Consider the following 22,143-nt stretch of genomic DNA (forward strand, 5'->3'; position numbering starts at 1 on the left):
CCCCGGACACTGCCCTGGTCCTAGGTGTTTACTCATTCTCTCCTGGCAGTAGCAGCCATTCACTTAGTGAAGCTTTACCCAGGAAATGCCCCCAGGAAGCGGGGACAGGCTGCACGTGGTGGGTGCCAGAACAGAATTGTTAGACCCCTGGTTCTGTCTTCTGGTAACTGAGGGATCTCAGAGCCTTAGTCTGTTACAGGCATCGGGAGAACAGCAAGGCCTACCCGGTAGGGGGTGGGGGATTAGGGTGCCATGTGTGCCTACTGCCTGTAGATAGGATGTTTGGAAACCATGTCAGGTGTGGAACAGATGAAAAAATTGGGGATGTTTAACCCAGGAAAAGGAAGGCTCAGGTAGCAAACGCCTGTATTCCAGAGTCTGGGGGCTGGACCCTGGCGCAGGGAAACCGGGCTGTGGGTGACCCTTGAGTAGGGGTTACCTGGAGGCAGGATCCTCTCTAAAAGCCAGTCCAGATGTCAAGGTGACCCGACAATGAGCCAGGCTGTTCCCGGGGTTTTGGAGCTCCCCATCCCTGGAAGAGGAACAGTGGGGGGAGTGCAGAGTAGGCAGAGAGGCACTGGGCGTCCTGTGGGGGTTACCCGGCGTCTCTGGGCTTTCAGCTGGGGGAGTGGGAAGGGTTTCTAGGAGCCCTGCTCAGCTGACGATGCATCGCCTTCAAACACAGGAACCGGGAGCCCGGCCAGACCACAGGGCAGGCGCCCAGCACCCTAGGCTGGGCAACGTGGGGGGTGAGGGTTCTGACGTCCAGAACCAGGTGCGCACACGGGAGCTGGTGCGATTCGAAGTGGCCCTTGAAGGATAGGTAAGAGGTGGAGACCGAGCCCCTGAGCCTCGTTGGGCCGACAGAAAAATGCCGGGGTCCGGGGTCCTCGCCTTTAATGCTGCCCCCGCGGAGGAGACGGGAGGGGGGAGGGGCCGCGCGGGCGGCGCATGCGCAGCGCGGGCTTGAGCGGCCGGACAGTCCGGCCGCCGGGAGCGCGCAGGAGCCCGCTGGGACCTCCGAGAGCGCAGGGACCGGGTGCCCGGGGCGTTGAGCGGCGTGGCGGACAGGAGCTTCCAGCCTGCCGGCGCCGCTGCTCGTCTGGGCTACGGGAGTGGCGGCCAAGATGTCCGTGCCGGTGAGTACCGATCGCCGGCCGGGACCCCGGGTCGGCCGCCCCCGGGTCGGGCCTGCGACCTCGCGCCGCCGGCTGCAGGCCTAATGCCGCGGGGGTTCCCGGGCTGAGGGTCACCCTCCATCCCCCGTCCTTCTTGGGTCGGGGAATGGGGACGGCTTGGGGGCGTCTCCCCCAATACGGCCTCCCGGCCCCTGCCTTTCTTTCTGTCCTCTCCCTGGAGAGCCGGGTCGGTGGGGTCCGTGTTGTCCCCTCGGGGAGCCCCCCAGGACAGCTGGGTTGGCAGGGATCTTTGTTGGCCCCCGGGAAACCCCTGAGACAGCTGGGCCAGACTGGAGTCCGAGCTGTCCCCCAGGACTCCCCTCCCCCAGGAGCCCCACTCCAGGACTTCTTGGCCGGGTGAGGGGGAAGGTCTGTGCTGTCCCCTGGGGATAGCTTCCCTGTTGGGCTCCAGGGACCTTACCGCGATGGCCAGGCCTGGCACCGGGTCTGTACCTCTCGGGAGACACCCATCCCCCAGGACAGCTTGGCCAGGTGGGGTTATGCCAGCGCCCCAGAAGGGCTGATGTACTGACTTTCCTGGGAAGTTTTCTTATGCCACTGAACCCCCTAGGGCTCAGGGCCAGGCCCTTTTCTCCCTCCTTGGGGGCTTCTCTTCTCTCCTGACACCCTCTCTTCCTAGCCCAGCAGTTAGGCTTGGGGAGCCACCAGGCCATGGCTCCACCTTTAGGCCGGCATCTGGGCCCCACCTCCTGAAGGTGGCAAGTGATCCTGGCTACCCCCAGTCATCGGACCTCAGGTGCAGTCCCCAGCCCGCTTTACAGATGGACCGATTGAGATGGGGGCCAACATCCTGAGTCCTTTATGGGTGGGGTGCTGTCTGTAGGCTGAAAAGCTGTGGCCTCCAGCCATTGTTTCTCTGAGGAGTTAGAGCTTTCCACTCTTGACAGGATGGGGCAGTGGGTGAGAGCACCTGTCCATCTAGCCTTGTTTCTGGGACTGCTCCTTACCTGGGGGACCCCATCCTTATGGTGAAGCAGACAGTTGGGACTTCCTGAAGCAGACAGTTGGGCCTTCCTGGCAGGGCAAGTAGCCTCTTAATTAACCACCATAGAGCGTGTGGAGATTACTGGAGAAGAGATGCTGTGTAAGAGCAAAGCATTGTTATTATGGAATTAAAGATCCCAGCTCCTGCCCGCCTCCAGGGTGGTAATGCAGAGTTACAGATGAAAAAATTAGGGCTTCCAGACAGTGCTGATGTGAACCACTCCCCCACCCCCAACCCCAATTTATTCTGGTTCCGAGCATAATTGTCTCATCTTTAGAAAGAAAGAAAGAAAGAAGACAGAAAATGCCTGCCAAGCCCCTCTTCTCTCTTGCTCTGCTTTCCTGCAAAGCTCTGGATCTTTTCTGGGGACTTGCCCTGACCCTGTGGGAACTGGCTAGAGGGACGAGGTGGACCACCTGAGCCTGCTTGAGGGCCAGGGTCTCCAGAGCAGTAGTGAACAGGGAATGTGACTCAGGCCACATCAGAGTGATTTTAGTTTGGGAGGTCTGTGCTTGATTTATTTTGATCGTCTATAGTCACGGCAGAGGTCTGGACACAGAGCCTAAATGGCACTTAGACCCCTTGCCTTACAGGACTTTGGGCATCCTTCCTGGGCTCTGTGCCTCAATGGCCCCAACTATAACAAGAGAGGGATGGCAGGAGGGCCAGGGTCTGAGTGTGACTTGGACAGACCGGGGCTGCTGTGGACACCTGCTGTGGACACCTGCAGCTAAGGTCTGTTTGGTATGTCCACACGTAGCCAGCTCCAAGTCACTTCCCACCCTCCTACCTGTAGCCACAGCCCTCAGAGATTCTACAGGGGGTAGGCGGGGGTCTCACCATCTGCCCCGATGTGGCTGGGCTGTCAGATCACCCTGGGACCTTGGGCAGGGTGTGAGCTGGTGGGGCTGGGAAGAGAAGTTCATTTTTGGAGCAGCCATGAAATGTTCAGAAAATTGCTTTCATGTGCTGGTGAGTGGTGAGGCCCCTCAGAAGCTTCCAGGCCGGTCTGCCTGCTCAAGCTCTGCTCTTGGAACCAAGAATGGTGATTGCCCATGTGGTACTCATGGACACGTTTGGGTTTTAAGCACACCCGTTCATTTGGGCAGTCTTTTCCTGGCTGGGGCTGACGCAGGCACTTTGGCCCACAGAAATTACAAGATGCTTCCGAATGGAATGGGAGGTGATGGCAGGGAAAGGAGAGGTTGGGCCGGCCAGGTTAAGCCAGGAGTGACTTCCTGAGTGTTAGAGCAGGAGGACCCTCCAGGGATCTGTCATGTGCCCCACACAGGGTCCTCCTGACTCCCTGCACAGTGCTCCTTCCTCTGCCCTGAGCTGAGGACCGTGCTCACGCAGCACCTGGAAAGGCTTTTCCTGGCTGGTCTGACATCTGCCTTCCTGTTGGGCATGGCCATCTGGTGCCTCGGGCCTGTCTCTTCCCTCTGGGCAGGCAGGAAGCATTTGAAAGGAAAACAGCTGTGCCACCCACTTCAGTCCCCTGGCAGGCACTGGCATGATCCGTGTTTAGGAGTGACAAGGTGCTGGCTTCCCCCGGCACTGTCAGGCGAGAGGCCAGCCTCCAGCTTATAGAGAAGTTCCCTGCTGTCTATTCCTGCCTCTCGTTTCCTGTCTGTGAAATGGGCTCCAGCTTCTCCTCTGCTTCTTTATTGAATGAGGGATGGGTCCTTTCAAGGAGTGACAGTGCTAACATGCGTGGAGAGTGTCCTGTGTGCCACGTGCTGGGCTCAGGACTTCACAGGCTCAGGGAGGACCTGTGTCTGCCAGGGTCGTATGGCCACTGAGAGAGCCAGGGTGGGAACAAAGTCTGGCAGGATCCAAAGCCAGAAAGTGAGCGTCATTCTGCGTGGCCTCTCTAATTGTGGGGGTTGTGGCTTGTTGACTGTCCACAGAGGCCAAGTCTGCCGAGAGACCGACCCTCTGCTTGTGGCTTTCCAAGTATGAGTTTATATAACCCCTTTGGCACCCCTGGGAGGCTGTGCAGCAGTGTGGGTCTAGCTCTGTGCCGCCTCAGCCGTCAGTGGAGATTGGTGGACCAGGCGTGGCACCTGGTTGAACCTCCGCCCGTGATCTGGGGGCCCCTCTGTGCCTGGCTCTGTGCCAGACAGTGCTGTGATGGGAGAACTGGCCAGGGAGCTGGGAGGCACTGGCCTGGGAAGCGAGGCCACGGACAGCTGGAGCCTGGTAGAATGGATTTAAAAGAGGACAGTGGGAAACGGCAGTGTCCAAGTCCGAAGTCCGCAGTCCAGTCTCCAAAGCACACAGCACACTCCTCCTGCCACCTCCCCTCCTCCCACGGAACCTTGCCTCTACCTGGCCTTCCCTCTGCAGGAAGTGATTTCCAGCTACTGCCTCTGCTCACTCTGCAGTGCTCAGGCAGAGGGCCTCAGCCCGAGGAGCCCTCCAGGCCCCCATCTGCGAGTGTGTTTATTGTTGGGGTTATTTGGTTGCTGTCAGGTTCCCTCCGGATTGCAAGCTTCCTTGGGGTAGGTAGGACCCAGGCCTGCTTGGCTCCTCTCTTTCTGCCTCATCGCCCCAGTTTGCTCTGGCCACCTGCAGTGGATATGGCCTTGGAAGCATCAAGGCGCCCCCACAGGCAGTTAGCTGTGCCCTTGTGCAGAGAGCCTGGCGTTTCAGCCACTGTCCCAGAAGCCCTGCTGGGGGCTGCTCCTGGGTGGGGAGGATGTTGGTTGGCTCAAGGGCAAGGGCTCTAGAATGAATGGTGCTGGCTCATCTGTGCCTTGAGTGAGTCTCAACCCCTCGAGCCTGTTTCCTCATCTGTATTATGGGGATATAAACAGCACTGAGCTCTTGGGGTTTTGTGAGAACTTGGCAAGGGTTGCAGAAAGCTTTTCGTAAGAGACCAGTCAGTCATAGCAGCTACTGTGGTGGAGGTTATCATCTTTATCGTGACACTGTTGGCTGATGCAGTGGCCAAGACCCACTCTTGGCTCCTGCACAGCCAGCGGGGGGAGGGTGATCAGCTTCTTCTCTGGTGATGCTCCGTGGCCTGCACAGTCTGCCTCCGGTGTCCATTTCTTTACGGTTGGTTTGCTTCCTGCCAAAGCCTTCGTGCTGGCATGGCCCTGGTCCTCCCCTGCCCCAGCTTGCTTGCAGGACCCGCCTCTCGAGTCTTGGATAAGCCTTGGATGAGCAGGTCCGTGTCCTTATCCCACTGACAGAGTGGCCTCCGTGGGGCCACCAGCTGGCCTACCGTATCCTAGGCCAGGTAGGTGTCCTGCCCTGAGGCCCCAGGAGTGGGTGCAGAGTTGCAGGTGGTGAAGCCACTGGGGCCGTGCAGGCCTGTCCTCAGGTGCAGTCTGCTGGAGCCTGGGCAGCAAGGGGCGGGCAGGGCACCCCCGAGGTGGGTCCCGGAACCTGAAGGGAGGGCCTCAAGCCTGCAGGTGAGTCAGGTGGGCTGTAAAGCTGTGCAGGCGGCACCTTCTGACCCCCACTTCCCGCTGCCCGTCATGAGTTGTGCTCCCTGCAGCTGGCGGAGTCCGCCCTCCTGTCCCCTTCCCGCTCTGCGCATTATCTTCCTGCGCCTCCACCTGGCTTCATCACAGCTGCTTGCTTTGACTGTATCCTCACCAAACCTAGCGTGTCTTTGGCTTGCTCTTAGTCACTGTTTGCTGGGCCAGTGTCTCCTCACTTCAAGAAAAGGAGAAAGAGCTGAGGGCACGTTGGGGACCTCAGGAGTGGTGGCAATGGGTGCCCATGCTGGCCGGAGAGAGGGTCACAAGTTTCAGCTCTAAAGTTAATCCCTGCTCTAAAGGGGATTAGAGGCTGGGGGGAGGGGGGGTTCAGTCATTTTAATTTATTATTTAAACCCCACCAAGTTCCAAGGAGGATTTGAAGCAGATTATAGTGAAAGATATAAATAGTCTGGGGTCATCAAAAGGTCCAGAACTGTGTAATGAGGAAGATAGGCGTACAAATTGAACTTTAAGCTCCCTGACAGCCAGGGCAAAAAGGGTGACTTGGTGAATTCAGGATTGTAATACCTATTTTTGGTACTTCTAATGCCATGTATTTTTCCCCTCTGTGCTTTTATTTTTACCAGTTGAGACCCTTATCGAGGTAGATTTTCCATTTAGTGAAATGGACAGATGTTAGGTGCATAGTTGGATGAGTTTTGACTAACGTAGACCCCATGTAATCATCAATCAAATGAAAATAGTGAACGTCTCCATCATCTCAGAAAATTTGCAGGTAACCCTTTACAGTCAAGTGCCCCCCCACCCTATGGTGGCCAACATTCTGATTTCTCTCTTCATGCTTAAATTTGCCTGTTCTTGAACTTTATAGACGAGGAAGCATATAGTATGCGCTCTTGGAGGTTTTGCTTCTTTTATTCAGCATGACAGTTTTGAGATTTTCATCCACGCGATATTAATAGTTCCTTTCTCACTGCTGTGCTGAGTAGTCTTCCATTTATGAATAAGAACTGGTGTACTTATCCCTGCTCTTGCTGATGGATACCTGTCTCTAGTTTTTGTATGCTGTGTATTTTAAAATCCTGGAACACTGGAAGTGTTGTCAGTGTTTTATAAAACCTGATATCCCATGATGTGTGTCTTGAGGCATGCCCAGAGAGTCGTGTGTGCCCCCAAATCCTGGATCCCCCAAGTTACGTGCTTGTTCAGAAGGTGGTGTGACCACATGTCTCCCTGTTCACAGCCCTGCCCAAAGATCTAGGGTGTGAATCCCCTCTTCCCAGGTTGCCTGTGGGATGAAGCCTCGTAGGTTTTTTGTCACCTGTGTGTTCTCCTGGGCCCCTTTCCACTGCAGAGGTCCTGGCTGGGACAGGCTCCTGAGAGAGCCGGAATAGGGGAGGATGGAGGCTGCTCTGGGAGCTGACCACATCTTTCCACCCTGCTCTCTATCCTCCCCAGATTCCTGGGCTCCCTCCTCTTTGTCCCTGGCTGCCTGCCAAGATAGCCACAGGGCAGACACTCCTGGCTGCTCCTGCTTCAGGTCTGGGAGCCCCCAGCCCACTGGAGACCCCACCACTCAAGAAGCCAAGGCGGGGGATGGGTTCGCTTGGGATACACTCCCCGCCCCCCTAACACCAACATGGACACCAAGGGAGTTGGCACGCCTGTGCTATTTTTACAAATCTTTACTGTTACTTTTTCTGCATAGTGAGCCTTAGCAAAAGATTCACACATCTGCTCAAATGTCACCTCCAAAGAGAGGACCCACCCCCCCTGCACCTTCTATAAAATAGCCCCTCGCTGCCATCACTCTGCTGTCTTCTCTGTTCTCCTTCAGAGTCCTGATCACCAAAGATGTGCACGTGTTTATCTGTTTGTGTCCCCACCCCCACCCCCCAGTGTCAGTTCCCTGGGACAGGGATGGTTTCCAGGCAGCAGTATCCTGGTAGCAAGTAGGTGGCAAAGGAATGACAGGCACACTGTATTTGTATAGTGATAGACCCCACAACCAGCCACTCCCCCCGCCCCACAACCCATACCCCTGCGTTGGCTGGTGGACCTGAGGGCAGTAGGGCTCCACAGAAAGATTCTACCCCAGAGTCTCAGTTGAGGTTTTGATCCTCGTGCGGGTCAGGGCTGGGGGAAGCTCAGGGCACCTGAGCAGGGGCTGGGAGAGCAAGGAGGCCTTAGTGGAGAGCACTCAGGCCCCTGGTGCCTGGTGGAGGGGGGCTGGGGTGTGCTGCTGATACCAGGGCGCTGCTGTGCACTGTGCAAGCTGCATGTGCCTTCAGTCCGGTGGCTGGTGATGAGCAGACCGAGGCTCTGAAAGCTGCAGTGATGATGGGCTGAGGGTCCTGCGCCAGGTGGAATCTTTAATGTTCTCTCCTGGGAAAATGGAGCCTTTCTCTGGAGGCTGGAGCAGGCTCAGGTGGGCTGCTCCACAGTGTGGCCCGAGGAGGGAGAAACAGCAGTGCCTTTACAGTGGCTGCCGTAGCTCTGTATCCACTCCTTCTTGTACGCTCCCCCCACTGCTCCCAGAGCCCTAAGCGTCCCCTCCTGTGATGCCACTCACTCCCTGAGCCACCCATCTCAGCTGAATGGCTGGGCAGCACTGTTCTACCCCTCTGTACATTTCTGGGCACCTCTGTGAGTCTCTGTGGGTATGGGTACCTGTGCTCCTGTGGAAAAGCAGGCTGGGAAGGGGGCAGCAGATGGCATGTGAAGTGTCACCCCCCTGCCTGTCCTGATGTGCTGGGACTGGTTGCCATGGGAAGAGGCAAGAGCAGATGGGGGGCTGGGGTGGCTTCTTGACCATACCCTTGTCCCTGCCTGCCAGGCTGTCAGCCCAAGCTGGGCGGCCACCCGCAGCTAAGCGTTCTCTGAAGACAGGGACTTGCCTGCCTGTCCTTCTCACAGGCCACTCTCCTCAAGCCAGGACCGAGCCCCAGCCCCTCCTTCCTGTACCAGCATTTCTTCTGCCAGCCCATTTCTTCCCCCTGGCAGTGTTGACGGGCTGCTGCGGGGTGAGGATGCCAGCAGTGGTGTCACCAGTGCCAGCAGAGAGGACAAGGGCATTGAGGACCCAACCTTCTCATGACACACTTGGGGGCCTGGTTGTTGGTCCAAGCCCCTGCCCACCTGCCAGCACTCAGGGAGGTCCCCCACCTGGAGCGTAGAAGAGGGGGTTGCAGAAGAGAAAGGGGGACTGGGCACCAGGATGAGCACCCTGAGTGGGGCAAAGTGCCCCTTGGAAGTGCTCCAGGGCCCAGCCTAACCTTGGGCTGCTATGAGCAGAGCCCCTTTTAGAAGCAGGCATCTCCCTGCAGGTGCGTGTGCAGCTCTTTAATTTTCAAATTAGAAAAGCAATTAAAAGAATTCAGGGAGTATGCTGCTCCTTCCAGTTCCGGTTCCTTGAAAGAGCTAGTGGGGAGGGAGGGAGGTACAGGAAGGTGAGGGGCACCGGATTTCCCTGGACCTGGGGGGCCAGTCTGCCCTCTGTCCTCACCGAGTCCCCCTCCTCCTCCCCTGACTATGTTCCTATACCTTGCAGCTCCACTCCCACACCTTTGATCCTGGCCCTGCCCCTGCACCCAAGTCTCTGGGGACTGGCCTAGGAGGATACTAAAGGGTATGGCAAGCTGAGGACTGGAGCCCCCCAGCCCCAGGAGGAGGTAACTGGGGAGGGATTTAGCTCCAGGCTGGGGGGGAGGGGCAGCCCTCCCCCACCCCACCCCACCCCCACACAGTCACCACTGTAATGACAAGTGAACTGCCCCGCTGGTCATTCCACCCTCCAAGAGGAGGGGAGGATAGCAAAGTGTTTTCCAGCTGATGGCTCTAAGAGTGCATGCTCTGCTCCGTCTGGGGTTACCTGGGTGCTTTTCCATGGGGACACGCCTGGGTAGCTGGGTTAGGATGACTGCTTTGCCACTTCTTGGCAGTGTGACCTGGGCAAGGCACTGCCCATCTCTGAGCCTTTGGGTAGTGGTAGTTCTGTCCTGGTCCCCAGAGTGACAGTGAGGACCGAATCCAGCCTGTCTGTGACAGTGGTTCTTGATGCAGCCAGGCTCACCTTTTCTCCAGGCCATCCACAGCGCTCCCTGCACCCTCTCCCAGGCGGAGCTGGCTCCAGCTCACACGCCAGCCAGCGTTGAGCTTGCCAATGTGAATGGCCAGCCCAGCGGGAAGGCTTCAACACCATGTGGCCCTCCAGATACATCATTTCTTCCTGTCCTTGGGGCTGGCAGCACTCACCTCCGGCCTCAGGAAATCCTTTCCTGCTGTTGCTCCCAGAGCTGGCCATCCGCTGACCTATCCAGCCAACCTCCTGTGCTGCTGGGAAAACCAAGGCTTTAGGAGGCAAAAGGGCTCCCCTCCTCACACTGTGCAAGCCATCTGAGCCCACTCTTTTCACTTCCCATTGTCATAAGCATTGCCTTGCATGATTTCTGTCTTTGAAAGTGGCCATCCTAATAATAGCTGCACAATATTCCATCGAGAGGCTGTGGTTGCACCACCAGTCCCCTATACTTGGGCATTTAGGTGATGCCTCTGCTTTGTTTGCAGTTAGAAATGCTGCAACAGACATTGTTGGGTCTAAAGCAAGAATTGTTCATTGTGCAATGGGTCTGACCTGAAGAATAAGACCCAGAAAGCCCAGAATGGGAACCGGGTCCCAAACTCTTCTTCCCACTTAGGGTCTGGGATCAGCAGCAGTCCTCACCCCAGTGGACACTTTAATGGACAGATGAGAACCATTGTCCCTGTGGGCTGGGCCCACCATGTTCCCTGTACAGAGAGCTACTCCAGGCCCCAAGGGGAGGGGTTGGTGACATCTCCGTGCAGCCTGTGAGCTCATCCTAAGCCTGGTTGGAGGTGCCAGGCTGCCCCTGGGGAGGCTGACAATGGTCTAGGAGAGTCCTGTGCCCGGGCAGTACTCTTGTATCTCCACCAGCAATACCTTCTCCCTGCTTGTTCTCTCCCAGTGGCTGCTCGCCTTCCTGCCTGCACATTCCCCTGCACCCCTTATGGGGTTGAACCTCAGTGTGTGGAGGTGGTGCTGGGCCCCAGTTCTCAGCTGCCTGACCTTTGCGGTCTCCGAGTGCCAAAGGGTCCTTGGCCTTCTGAGCGCAAGTGCCCCTGCCCCGTGATTCCCTTCCTGCCCTATCCTGAAGATGCTGCAGGACAGTCAGGCTAGACTGAGATCTAGCAGTCCCACCATCCCTTCCCTGGCCACCAGCTCTGTCCCCGCTGCGTCTGGGAGTCTGTGGAATGGGACAACGGGTGGTAAACTGGATCTTAACCTCCTAATCTGGAAAATGGGGCTAATTCTGAAGCCTGTTTTGCAGAATTGCTGTGGGCATGAAATGAGCACGTGATCATAGAGCCTTGGCCCAGGGCCTCACGAAGGCTGTCTTGAGGGCTGTCACTGTCAGAGCTCCTTGGCAGTCAGCCTAGGAGGGTCTGCTTTCCTCATGCACCGTATACCCCAACCATTGCCTGCCCAGCATGTCCTGTCCTATCGCCCCAAGCCTGGGAGGGGGCATTCCTCTCCCCTCTAACGACCCCCCTTCCAGCACAGTGGGACAGAGATCCTAGGGCCTTGATTCCAAAGCGGAAATGCCATTCTGGGAGGCACAGGCTGGGGAGTTGGGGGGGTGGAGTTGAAGTGGAAAAGGAGCAAATTTTTGAAATGCCTGCGCCTGAGCTGGGTTCCCTTCCCCCGTCTGCCCGCCCACACCAGCAACCCCACCCCCAGTGCTACTTTAATCCAGCCCCGGAGACTGGAGGGTCTCTTTCTCCCATTCCCTTGTTCCCAGCCAGCCACCCCGCTCCCAGGGCCAACTAGGACAGAGTTGAGGGCCAGGTATTTTTGTATCTCCGCCCATCCCTGCAGAGACCTCCTGCCTGGAGCCTTGCATACAGGGCACTACCTGGCTGTGAGGCCTGCTCCCTGCCCCTCTCCCTACTGTAGTGGTGTGCTGGGGGGGTGGGGGGGGGACACCTAAGGACTCCCTCCAGCCCCCACCACAGACAGATACTCATGCATGGCCCAGCTGGTCCAGATCTGCACCCTTGGAATGTGGGGTGACAGCCAGCCTGAGGACAGGGACAGTGTTTAGGGGGGCCCATAGCTTCCTGCCTGACTTTGGGGCACAGCTGTTGGGAACAAGCAGGAAAGGATGCCCTAGGTAGTGGTTCTCTGAGAGCTGGCTCTTCTGTGGGGAAATGGGCTGTTTTGAGGGGGCCAGTCTTGGGGAGGGCATAGGGTGGCAGCTAGTTGTCCTGCTCCTTCTTTAGGACTTTGGGTCACACTGTGTCCAAATCCCACTGCTCCTTACCCACCCCCTATGCTGTGAGTTCTGTCCAGTGGTTCCCCAAGAAGCTTTGAGGAAATGCAGATGTCCAGGTTCCCCCCACACACACACACTTTTTTTTTGGAGAGATACCTAGGAATCTGTTTTTAACAAGCTCTCCAGGGCATCTGTAACCAGCCAGACTTGGACTGCCCTAGCCTAGCCTCTTTATGTTACAGATGGGAGAAGGCCTGTCCAAGGTGGCACACCTAGCCAGGATGTCAGGTATGTGTGTCAGGTGGAAGGACAGCTGTGGCTCCACCTTGGGCTTATATGTATTTTATAGACCAGACCTGAGGGTTCTCTGGAGGGCAAAGCTGAGTCTGCACCACTGCTGCCCTGGCACCGTGAGCTGCCGGATGTATCCACACTCAGCAAGTGGCCCAGGATGTTGACTGTCCAAGGGTCAGGAGATGAGGCACTGAACTGACCTGTTCTGGAGTAGGTTCCATCCTCAATCTCCCTGCAGACCATTGCACAAGCCTGGACTGCGCTCACCTTGGTCCTGCTGTGGGGGACAGTCACCGACCTACAGTCAACGGAGTGGGGACTCAGGAGAACCGAGGCGCTCTCCACTCAGTTCTGCCTCATTCCATGCAACTCCCACCCCCGCCCCCATGTTGATGAAACAGACAGAGCTGTTGGGTTACAGGTGTTAGGCACCCACAGGGCTGACTGGGGAATTGGGGTGGGAGCAGAGCTCTTCGGCAGAAGCCAGACCGTGGGGGGACACTTCAGGGAGGCAGGATTCAACTAAGGGGAGAAGGTAAGAGAAGCTGAGCCCCTTGTCCGTGAGTGGACTGGAGACTCGGTCACACGTCCACACACCCGGTAGAACAGGATAAGCTCCATCTCTGCGCCTTTTGGGTTACAGGGACCCGCCGGGTACTAGCTGGAGTCCCCAATCTCTCTGTCTTGACTTAATTTCTTCGGGCTCTTACATGGTAGGCCTCACCTGAGTCGATACTCCTTATTAGTTTCTGCCACCTGGTGCACGCCCCTTCCCCTTTACCTCCAGATTCAGGTGTGAGTCGGAGGGCCCGAAGGACGCGCGCGGAATGCCCGGGTGTTGGTGGGCGGGGGAGGCAGCAGTCCACTTTAGACTAGTGCCTCGGGGGCTGCAGCAGCTCCACGAGCAAGAGAAGGGCAATCCCGGCAGTCTGCCTAGAAGACGAGGCATTTGCTTAGTCCGTTGAGGAGGGGCGTGTTCTCGCCCGTGGTAGAGGTTGGGGACGTGCATTTGGAGAAAAGGAGATACCCCGCGTACCAGGCTTGAAGTCTGGCGTTGGGCAGTCGCCTAGAGCTTGGTGCTGGTAGGGTTTGGGGGGCGGTCCCACCGGGCGGCGCGTGCCCGCGTACTCCCGCAGCCGCTCGCGAGCCCGCGCCCCAGGGCCGGCAGTTCATTTGCATGTGTAGCCGCAGCGACCAATGGGCGCGCTCGGCCGGGCATGCCGGGAGCGGGACTGGGCCGGCCCGGCTGCGGCGGCGGCGGCAGCAGCAGCAGCAGCTGGCGGAGCGAGGTGGGACCAGCTCTGGGTAGCTGCGGCGGCAGTGGCGGACGTGGTGGCTGAGACGGCGGGACCGGGACCCGGGAGGCTGCGGCGCGCTCGGAGCCCCGAGAGCGGGCAGCGCGGTGTACGCCCCTGCGGGGAGCCGGGGCCCCAGGCCAGCCAGCCACGATGAACTACCTGGTGAGTGCGGCGGCCGGGGTGGGGTCCGCGCGCCCGGGAGCGTCTGGCCGGGGTCCGCGTACCGGCTTCGAGGCGACCGCCCTGTCCGCGCCAGGGCGGGCCCAGGCGGGAAAGAGTTAAGCGAGTGGCATTTCCTGTCGGACCTGCGGGTCCTGGGAACTGTCGGCCGCTGGAGCCTCCGCGGGGGCGCGACAGGGCTGGGGTCCGAGATCCCGGACCCGCCTCCCGCCCTGGCCCGGTATCCGGAGGCGAGGACTGCGGAGGATCCCAGCGCCTGCGCACCCCGGGGGTGGTTGGAAGGGACCCTGGCCCGAACTCAGGGGCCGCTGGCCGGCAGGAAAGTTCCTGGATCCGGGAAAGTTGCTGGCGGGAGGCCCGCTCTCCCCCTGCAGGGTGCCGCCTCCTGGGTGACCTTGAGCCTGCGAGCCCTGGCCTCGGTTTCCTCGGCTACGAGGAGGGGTCCGAGGTCCCCTAGACCGTGAACTTCCAGGAGGCGTGACTTTCCAGGAAGCAGGGTGGTGGTGCGTCCGTCGGTCCGTCTGTGTGGTTTGGAGTGGCAGCTGCCCTCGGTCCCCAGACTGGGGGTTGAAGGGCTCGGCGAGCAAGTGCGTGGTGTCCGCCTAGTTGTCTGCGCGGCCAGAGCGCCAGTGTGGGGCCGGTTAATGATTCACCGCTGGTCCGCCGGCGTTGGATTCCCAGATCAGGGGCAGGCACTTCTCGACCTGCACCCACCCTTGTTGCAAAAGCGGCGTTAGGAGCCGGATTCTGGCGTTGGAAGTCCGGGGCCTCACCGCGCGATCCCCGGGTTCCAGCCTCTGCCGGTCGAGTGCGCATGGCCGGGGCAGGGGCGAGTTGCTGTTCGGGTGTCGGTAGCCCCGGCTCCCAGGGCCGTGTTGAGGGAGTCGGAGAAGCTGGGATTTGCTGAAAGCTGGGGTGGGGTGGGGGGGTTAGAGCCTGGGGAGATGTTGGGGTCCTCAGGTCCCAGACTGGAGGCAGCGGCTCCCTTATCCGTCTTGAGAACACGGAGTTTCCTTTCCTTTACCCCTACCATGAGGGAAGGTCTAGACTGGGAGGCACCGTCCAAGCTTGCTGTGTCTTCCGCGCGGACTTCAGCCAGGTCGGGAGATGTTCCTCATCTATCCCCCAGGGCTATCCTCCCCCCCACCCCACCCCCGCGCGCCCATTTCTTTTCCTGTGCGGAGAACTGATGGTGGAGGTTGAGGAATGGCAGGACTGACTGGCCTAGAAGAGCAGGTGTGTGCTGGGTGCAGGAAGACCAGGAGTGGGGTTGGGCACAGGTGGAGCCTGCAGGGAAGAGAGGTCTGGGAGGAGCTGCTGACATGCCCTCCTGGCACTGGCAGCCACCACCCGCTTGCCCTGGGCAAGGAAGGAGCCCAATGGGAGCTGGGTGGAGGCCGCGCAGAATAATCACCCACTCCCAGGAGCAGGCCTGATGCCATGGTTGTTTGTGCTGAGCACAGGGGTGAGCGCTGTGGGCTGGCACCAGCTCCGCGGCCTGGGCAAGGGATTGAAATGAGGGCACAGCCACTAGGGCATCCCGTCTGAGCTGGAAAGACCCTGGAGACAGACAGCCACTCTCCCCACCAGTCATGCAGATGGTACAGATGGGGAGACCAAGACAAAGGTCTGGATCCAGAACTTAGTCTTCTGCTCCTCCCCACATGTGCCACCCCTTGGGGGTGCTCTGGTCCTTGGGGTGCTGCTATGCTCTACTCGATCTGCCAGCTTGGTGGGGTCTCTCTGACCCCAGGGCTGTACTTTTGTGGCCCCTCCCTTGGGACCCATTGTTCTTAAGGAGACCCCACCACCCTTTTCTTCTGGGCGTGGAGAACTTTCCCCTTCCTTCCCCCCTGCCCAGGAACCCACAGCCAGAACCAGCCCGGTGTGCATCCAGAAGCCTCAGAGGGGTGAGGGGTCATGTTGGTGTGAAACTTGTAGGGGTGGGGTAGAGGGTGGGGGTGATAGGGATCTTTCTCTAATCAAGACCCTGGGTAGCTTTTCTCCTCTGGTTCCTTAGGGACCCCAAATAAGGGGCTGCAGGGTGGTCTCCCTTCAAGGGGGTGGGGCTGGCCCTCCAGCACTGGGGAGGGCACTGTCTGTCTTGCTGCCCTGACTTCCTCGCCTCTTAGTGAGGAGTGGGGCGAAGTGCTGGCCCGGAGTGGATGCAGTGCAGAGGGTGGGGGGCAGGGCTCCATCTCCTCCATCTTCACTGCACATCCCAGGTAGCAGGGATTTGGTGTTTTGTTTTGTTTTGTTTTGTTTTGTTTTTTGAGCTGGAGAACCACACTTTTTGTGCCATCGTGTCCCCTTCCATTACGGCTCAGGCAGGTGGTGCTGCTCAGGCAGAAGGGCTGCTGAAAGTTCTCATTTAGGACTGCAGTGGGCAGAGCTCTCGGGGACTTTTAGATGTCATGGTGGAAAAGCCAAGGCCTTGTAGAGTGAAGTACCTGCTGTCCCACCTGGGCTGTCCCCTCAGCCTCTGCCCTCTCTGATGACAAATCGGGGGCTGAGGGAGTGGCATTATCCCTATTCTGGGTCTGGTGCTGTCCCTGAAGTAAGGTCAGCCTCATGCAGAGCCCTCTTCCAGAGACCCCTGAATCTTCCCAGCAGGGCCCCAGGGTCAGGGAAGGAGGGAGTGGGTCATCATTAAATGCATAGGTCTGGGGTCTGCCAGCCTGGGGACCATTCCCAAGCTGCCAGCAGTTGGAATGGGCTGGAGGGTGAAGGGCTCTGTCCTCACACCACCCACATGGGCTCTTGGTGCTCTGGCCACAGGCCCGCGTGTCCCCACCATCCGTGGTATGTTGGGGATGCAGGTGCCATGCAGCATGAGGGCCCTCTGCATTTCACCTCTCCTCGGTCCAGCCTCCCAGGGATAGTGCCTAGGACATCTTGGCAGGGGTGGGAGCAGAGGCCTGCTTCCAGCCCAGACCTGGCCCTGGACACAAAGGCATCTGCTATTGTCACTGGAGCCAAGGCCAAGTGTGGCTGATGATTGCCACAAGGAGCCACTGGCAGTGGACACCATGGGTAGGTTTTTGGTCCTTCATTCCACAGACCTGTCTTCTGGCTGCTGAGTGTCAGGCACGGGCTGAGGATCCACACATGAGCCCTGCTGTGTCCCCTGAGCCTCAGGCTCCTGAGGAAGGCATGGCAGGAGCCATGCTTCCCTTGAGATGGCTCTTGAAGAGGCTCGCCCACACTTGCTTCCTGCCAGCCGAGCACTAAGGACTTGAGCCCAGATCCTGGCCACTCAGTTGTCCCTGGGAGTATTGGGGGAGAGTGATGCTAAGGCTGCTGGTCCCAGAGTTCCGCCCAGTATGTGAGTGTGGGGACATTTGGGAAGGGAAGAGGCACTGCCCTCAGAGTTCCATCGCAGACCAGGTAACGAGGGCAAAGGGGTGGTCAGGACCCTGGCCAATGAGCCTGTGTTGCTGCCCCTCCAGGGGATCCTGGGACATGAGTGAGCAGGGCTTATAGGCATAGACTGCAATTGGGCATACACCCGTTGGGCCTGTATCCATTGGCCACTGGGGCTCCTTGGTACAAGCAAACAGAATACCCCAGAAATAAACTTGGCCCACATTTGAGATGGTTCTGGGTATGAAGGGAACTAGTGTTTCCCGAGTGACTGCTGTGTGTGAGGCTCTGTGCTTGGGGATGGAGTGTGTGTGTGTGTGTGTGTGTGTGTGTGTGTGTGTGTGTGTTGGAGGTGGGGGACAGGGAGGGAGGAAAAAGTCTGTGAAATTTCCACTCCTGGCTTTTATGAACCTAAACATTACCCCAGGAGCCACCCAGTTCCACATTATCACACAGCCCAGACCTGCTTCTGCTGCTTTGTACTATGACTCTGGTAAGTCAAGTACCTTCTGTGCCTCAGTTTCCCCACCTGTAAGATGGGAGTAACCATAGTGTCTCATAGGGTTAAAAGAGATGATTGAAGTGCAAAAGAGCCCTTCCTCTGACAGCGAGTCAGCTCTGGCCGTCGTTGTTATTGTGAACCCACCAGTTGTGTCTCCCCCCCATTACTCCTAGCCACCAGTAGCATCCCACCCCCTCAACCGCCAGTCAGGGTTTGGAGATACCCAGAGCACATCCACGGCTTCCTGAGGCAGCTGGCGGAGCTGAGGGGGAGACCTGAATACCCATCAGATGGCTGTGGTTCTTCTAGACGTCTGCCCACCAGCATCCAAGGCCCAGCTGCTCTGGGTCTGAGGACCCTCCCGGCCTGGGTGGGTCTGGCACCCAGAGGGCCCCAGGACACAATGAGGGCCATTCTCAGAGCCAGGCAAGGCCTGTTGGGGCAGCCTTGTCCGCTCCCATGTGCAACAACCAGGGTGTTGTTCTGAGCGGGCCTGGCTGGCAGGCCACTGCCTGAGGAGTGTTGGCATTGGGCTGGGGGCTCTCTGCCTCCTCTGTCTGGGGTGAGCAAGCCCCAAAGGGCCTTCCTGGCTTCCTCAGGCATGGCCACGCTGCTCCCAGGGAGGGCAGGATACCACTTCTGCAAGGAGGGCTTCTGCCTGAGCCCGCCCATTCTGGGCCGCGCCTGATGCACTTGTGCAAGGGTGTTCCATGCTGAGGGGGACAGCCCCTGCCATCCTGGGCATCCGAGTTGGGGGGCATGAAGTGGACAGTAACAAGGCATATTGGTCAGTACTTCCAGGTGGGGGCAAAAGGGAGCGGGTGCCTAGGGAGGGGCACGGGATCCTTCCTGGAGGATGGATCCTTCCTGGGAGTCACGTCCTGGGGTAGCAGGACACCGGAGAGGTTTCCTAGGGGCAGGAGTGAGATGGCTAGAGACTCAGGGCCAGTCAGGCATTAGTCTCTGGTGCCTTGGACACAGTGTTTGCCTGGTCTGTGATGGTGCTCTGGTGGTGTGCCCCTCAAGAGATCACAGCCGTCCCCCCCTTTTGAGCTTTGGGGCAAAGCACTAATTGGCTGGAGGAAGGCTGGAAAGCCAGGCTCTGGGGGAGCTGGCCCCTCTTCCAAGCTGGTGCAAGACATTGGGACCTGGGGAGCACATCCACAGCAGGAATGCTCAGGCTGGGCTTATCCTGCCATGGGATGTCATCATTTGGATGACATTTACTGGCTTTCCATGCACCATCCCAAAGCATCCTGCAATGTGACTGGCCCTGGCCTGCCTGCTGCTCCAGGGCCACAGACTATCTCCCCTCTGGCCTCTCTCTGCTCCAGCGCCTTGGCTCATGCCCGTCCTCTGCCCGCACACTCTTCCCCAGCTGGTTTTATGGTTGTCTAGTTTTCATTCTTCACGAGTCACCTAAAATGTCACTTCCTTGGGGAGGCCTTCTTTCACCACCTTATACATAGTGGCCCTGTCCCACATTATTTTTGGCACCCCACTTTTGCCTCCTAGCAAGTTGTTTGGTGTCTGTCTGCCCCTGCGGGAATGTAAGCCCCTGTGCGGACAGGGGCCTGGTTGAGCTAGGCCTACTCCTTTTCCCAGAGCCAGGCAGATAGTAGAGCCAGGTGAATCTTTTGTTAAACAACAGAACTTAGCACTGGGGATCTGGGTGCTCAGAGAGGGTAAGGGATTTGCTCGGGGTTACCCAGCAGTGGGAGGGAGAGGCATGCCCAGTTCTGGTCTTAGCTGCTCTGCGCTGAGTGACTGAGAGAAGGAAGGAGGAGCTTGTCTCTGGAGCAGCTGGGGAGGCTTAGAGGCCCAAGGGGGCGGGTACTCAGCCAGCTGGGGTACGCTGGCTGGCGCCAGCAGTGCCTTTCACTGGGCTGTGGAGAGAGGCTCCTCTGGGGCTCTGTGGGGGCACCAGTAAGGAGCTTCTGGTGCCAGGCACCCAGTGCCACGTGCCCAGCCTGAGAGGGGCTTCCCAGCCTGGCTCCGGCCATCCCAGACTGTACAGTTGCAGCTACAGTTGGCCTTGACTGCTCAGCGAGCTCACTCCGAGGGGTAGGGGCTGGCTACCCTGCAATCAGGCGGCCCCAGTAGCTCCCTGGGCCGGGTGGACTCTTCCTGCCTTCCCTTCCCCTGTTGGACCTTGCCCTGGGCAGAGCCTTCCAGCCTCCCTGAGTACCCAGTGCTGCCCGTGGGGCCTGTCCGAGGCCCATCCGCCAGCCTTCCCTGGACTGCCCTCCTCCTAAGAGGTGAGGGGCCTCCCAGCGGCAGCCCCCACCGTCGGCACCCCGCCCCCTTTGACTGGGCCAGAGGGGAATTTTCCTGTGACTCACCCTGCTGGCACTTCCTGTGGTCACCAGGGCAGGGGCTGGGGAGACCCAGTGGGGTGGCTCTGTGTTCTGGGGTCACTGGGGGAGGGGGACCGGGTGTCCCACCCCCTGACTGGATGTGATTCCCGGAGGCTGGCTGCAGACCATATTTGGGAAACTTGCTTTTCTTGCTGGCAGCCAGGGGATGGGGCCCACGGTGAGCCCAGTGGGCTGCAGGACAGCCCCTGCCCCTGCCTGCTCCTCCTGGGGCTCTGGCCTCTGGACCTGCTTCAGCAGCCTCTGGCCTATCGTCTTGGAGCCTAGGAGGTCGTCCATAGTTTTCTTTTTCAGGATGTGTATTTTTTAAACCCCAAAGCCAAGAAATGCTTATTAAATATAAATTGAGAACTCTGAAGAACAGGAAGAGAAGCGTCCCCCAATCACTGTTATTCTTGTTCTCCCCCCATTATTTAAGTTGGAGTGATGTTTTACTGCGGGTAATTCGCACTCCAGTGCCTTTGTAACTCTGTCTTAATTTTGGTGTGGACAACCTTGCAGCAACCAGCAGTTCCGAGCCGCTGCCCTGGTGCTCACCTTGGTGCTGGGGTGAACCCACTGGTTCCGCCCTCCTCCAGCTCTGAGCTGCCTGCCTGGGCTGGCTCCTCCCCTCTTGATTCCCAACTTGTCTGCCTCTGGCCCTTTCTAGGGCCGGGCCTCAGAGCTGCTCTGGCGAAATGGGCTCCCAGCTGATGCTCCCTGGGCTCTGAGCTTCAGTCCTGGGTCTGGAGCACATGCTGCATGCCCCCGCCTCTCTCGTGGGCTGCCTTGGTGATGCTCGGTCCTCTGCCCTCATCTGCAGTGTGGAGTGCAGAGGGGCACTTGCTACCTCCAGATGCTGGTGTGGTGGGAAGAGGACGGGCCCTCCTGGGCTTGGATGAGGCCTCACCCCCATTCCTCTCTGCCCCAGGGCCCAGCTCCTGCTTCCTGTTTGTGCCCGAGGGGGCGTGGCCCTTCCTTCTGCCTGGAATTCCAGCGCCTGCATTAATCCTTGCACATGGAGTCCATGGAAGGAGACTGGGCTCACGTGGGGAAGGTCTCATAAGTAGTGGGTGGCCAGAACTCAGATACCATTTCTAAGTTGGGTCTAGACCAGGCTCTGTGTCCTCAGACCGGGGAAACTCAGAGGAGGGCAACTAGAGCTGAGTCCTGGGTGGTGGGGCTGGAGCCCAGCTGGCCTGGCACCATCCTCTCCATCGACCTGGCTTCCCCTGTGTGGGAGGCCTGGGCCCTTGCTGCACGCTGCCAAACTGTCTGCTGCCCTGGGAGGCCAAAGTAACCCTGGCCTTTTCTCCCCCAGGCACGTCCTTCTCTCCTTGGGACTGACCCTGGCCCTCCAGCTGGGGAGCCCCTCTGTGATGTATCTTGACTCAGCCCGAGACTGGCACCAGTGCAAGGGGAGCAGTGACAGCAGGGGCCAAGGGCAGAAATCACAGGGCCTCCCCACCCCAGGTTCTCTACCCACAGTGAGGTTCTGGTCCTCCTACCTCGAGCCCACAGCCTCCCCCAAGGCCTTCCCCAGGGCCCGCACAGGCTGCTTGGCAGCAGGGCCTCTGTATGTCCCTGCTCTGGGAGGGTTTGATGACTAAGGGAGCCCCATAGCAGTGCCTGCTTCTGGGTGGCTGTGAGAATTAACAGGAGAATTGCCGGAGCAAAGAACAGGGCTGGGGTGGTGCTGCTCTTCCTTATTTTGCTTTATTTTCCCCACTTATTCCTGATGTCTGTCTCATTCCCGTCACTCTTCCAGAAGCACCCACGCTAACGTAATGTGTCTGGAATCTGTCCCTGGATAAGTGTCTATGAAAAATACGTAGAGTTCTTTTGTAGCTGTTTATAATAACATCTACGTAAAGAAAGTGACCTGGGCCCTAGATCTCCCGTGTGTTGCCCTACTTAGGAGGGTGTGGCAGACATGTCTCACCAAATACCCAGACACCTGCTGCACACAGAGCAGTGTCTCAGATGTGTCTAGATTTGCTGGCTGGAACCCTGAGCATCCTTTGTGATGCTTTTGGCCATTTGGTTTTCCCCTCTGGAGAACTCACTTTTCATATTTTTTGGTTTTCTGTTGGTGTTCTTGTCTTTTTCTTGATGATTTGTAGGAGAGCCTCCAGATTCTAGATTAATCACTCTCTTGTCACTTGGTGACCTATCACCCTGCCAACTTTATGTCACCTTATGTCTTGTGCTTTTGGGGTC

General features: G+C 58.4%; 1 protein-coding gene across 5 annotated transcripts in view; it reads left to right on the top strand.

Moving 5' to 3' along the window:
- Positions 1-690: 690 nt before the first annotated feature.
- Positions 691-22,143, top strand: part of BCAR1 (BCAR1 scaffold protein, Cas family member) — a 35,851-nt gene continuing 14,398 nt past the window's right edge. Inside the window, exon 1 of one of the 5 annotated variants that reach the window (XM_019710676.3) lies at positions 691-823. Coding sequence is in view for 4 of the 5 variants with exons in the window: in XM_074314561.2 (XP_074170662.2) it covers positions 16,699-16,737 (39 nt within the window). In the remaining variant the exon portion in view is untranslated. Of the gene's footprint in view, positions 824-963; positions 1,140-13,281; positions 13,687-16,683; positions 16,738-17,536; positions 17,561-22,143 lie in introns of those variants that run through there. The other 4 variants (XM_019710657.3, XM_019710666.3, XM_074314561.2 and 1 more) reach the window with 4 other exon arrangements.

Source organism: Rhinolophus sinicus, chromosome 8 (assembly GCF_057876585.1).
Source record: "Rhinolophus sinicus isolate RSI-liver-muscle chromosome 8, RSI-T2T, whole genome shotgun sequence".
NCBI lineage: Eukaryota > Metazoa > Chordata > Mammalia > Chiroptera > Rhinolophidae > Rhinolophus > Rhinolophus sinicus.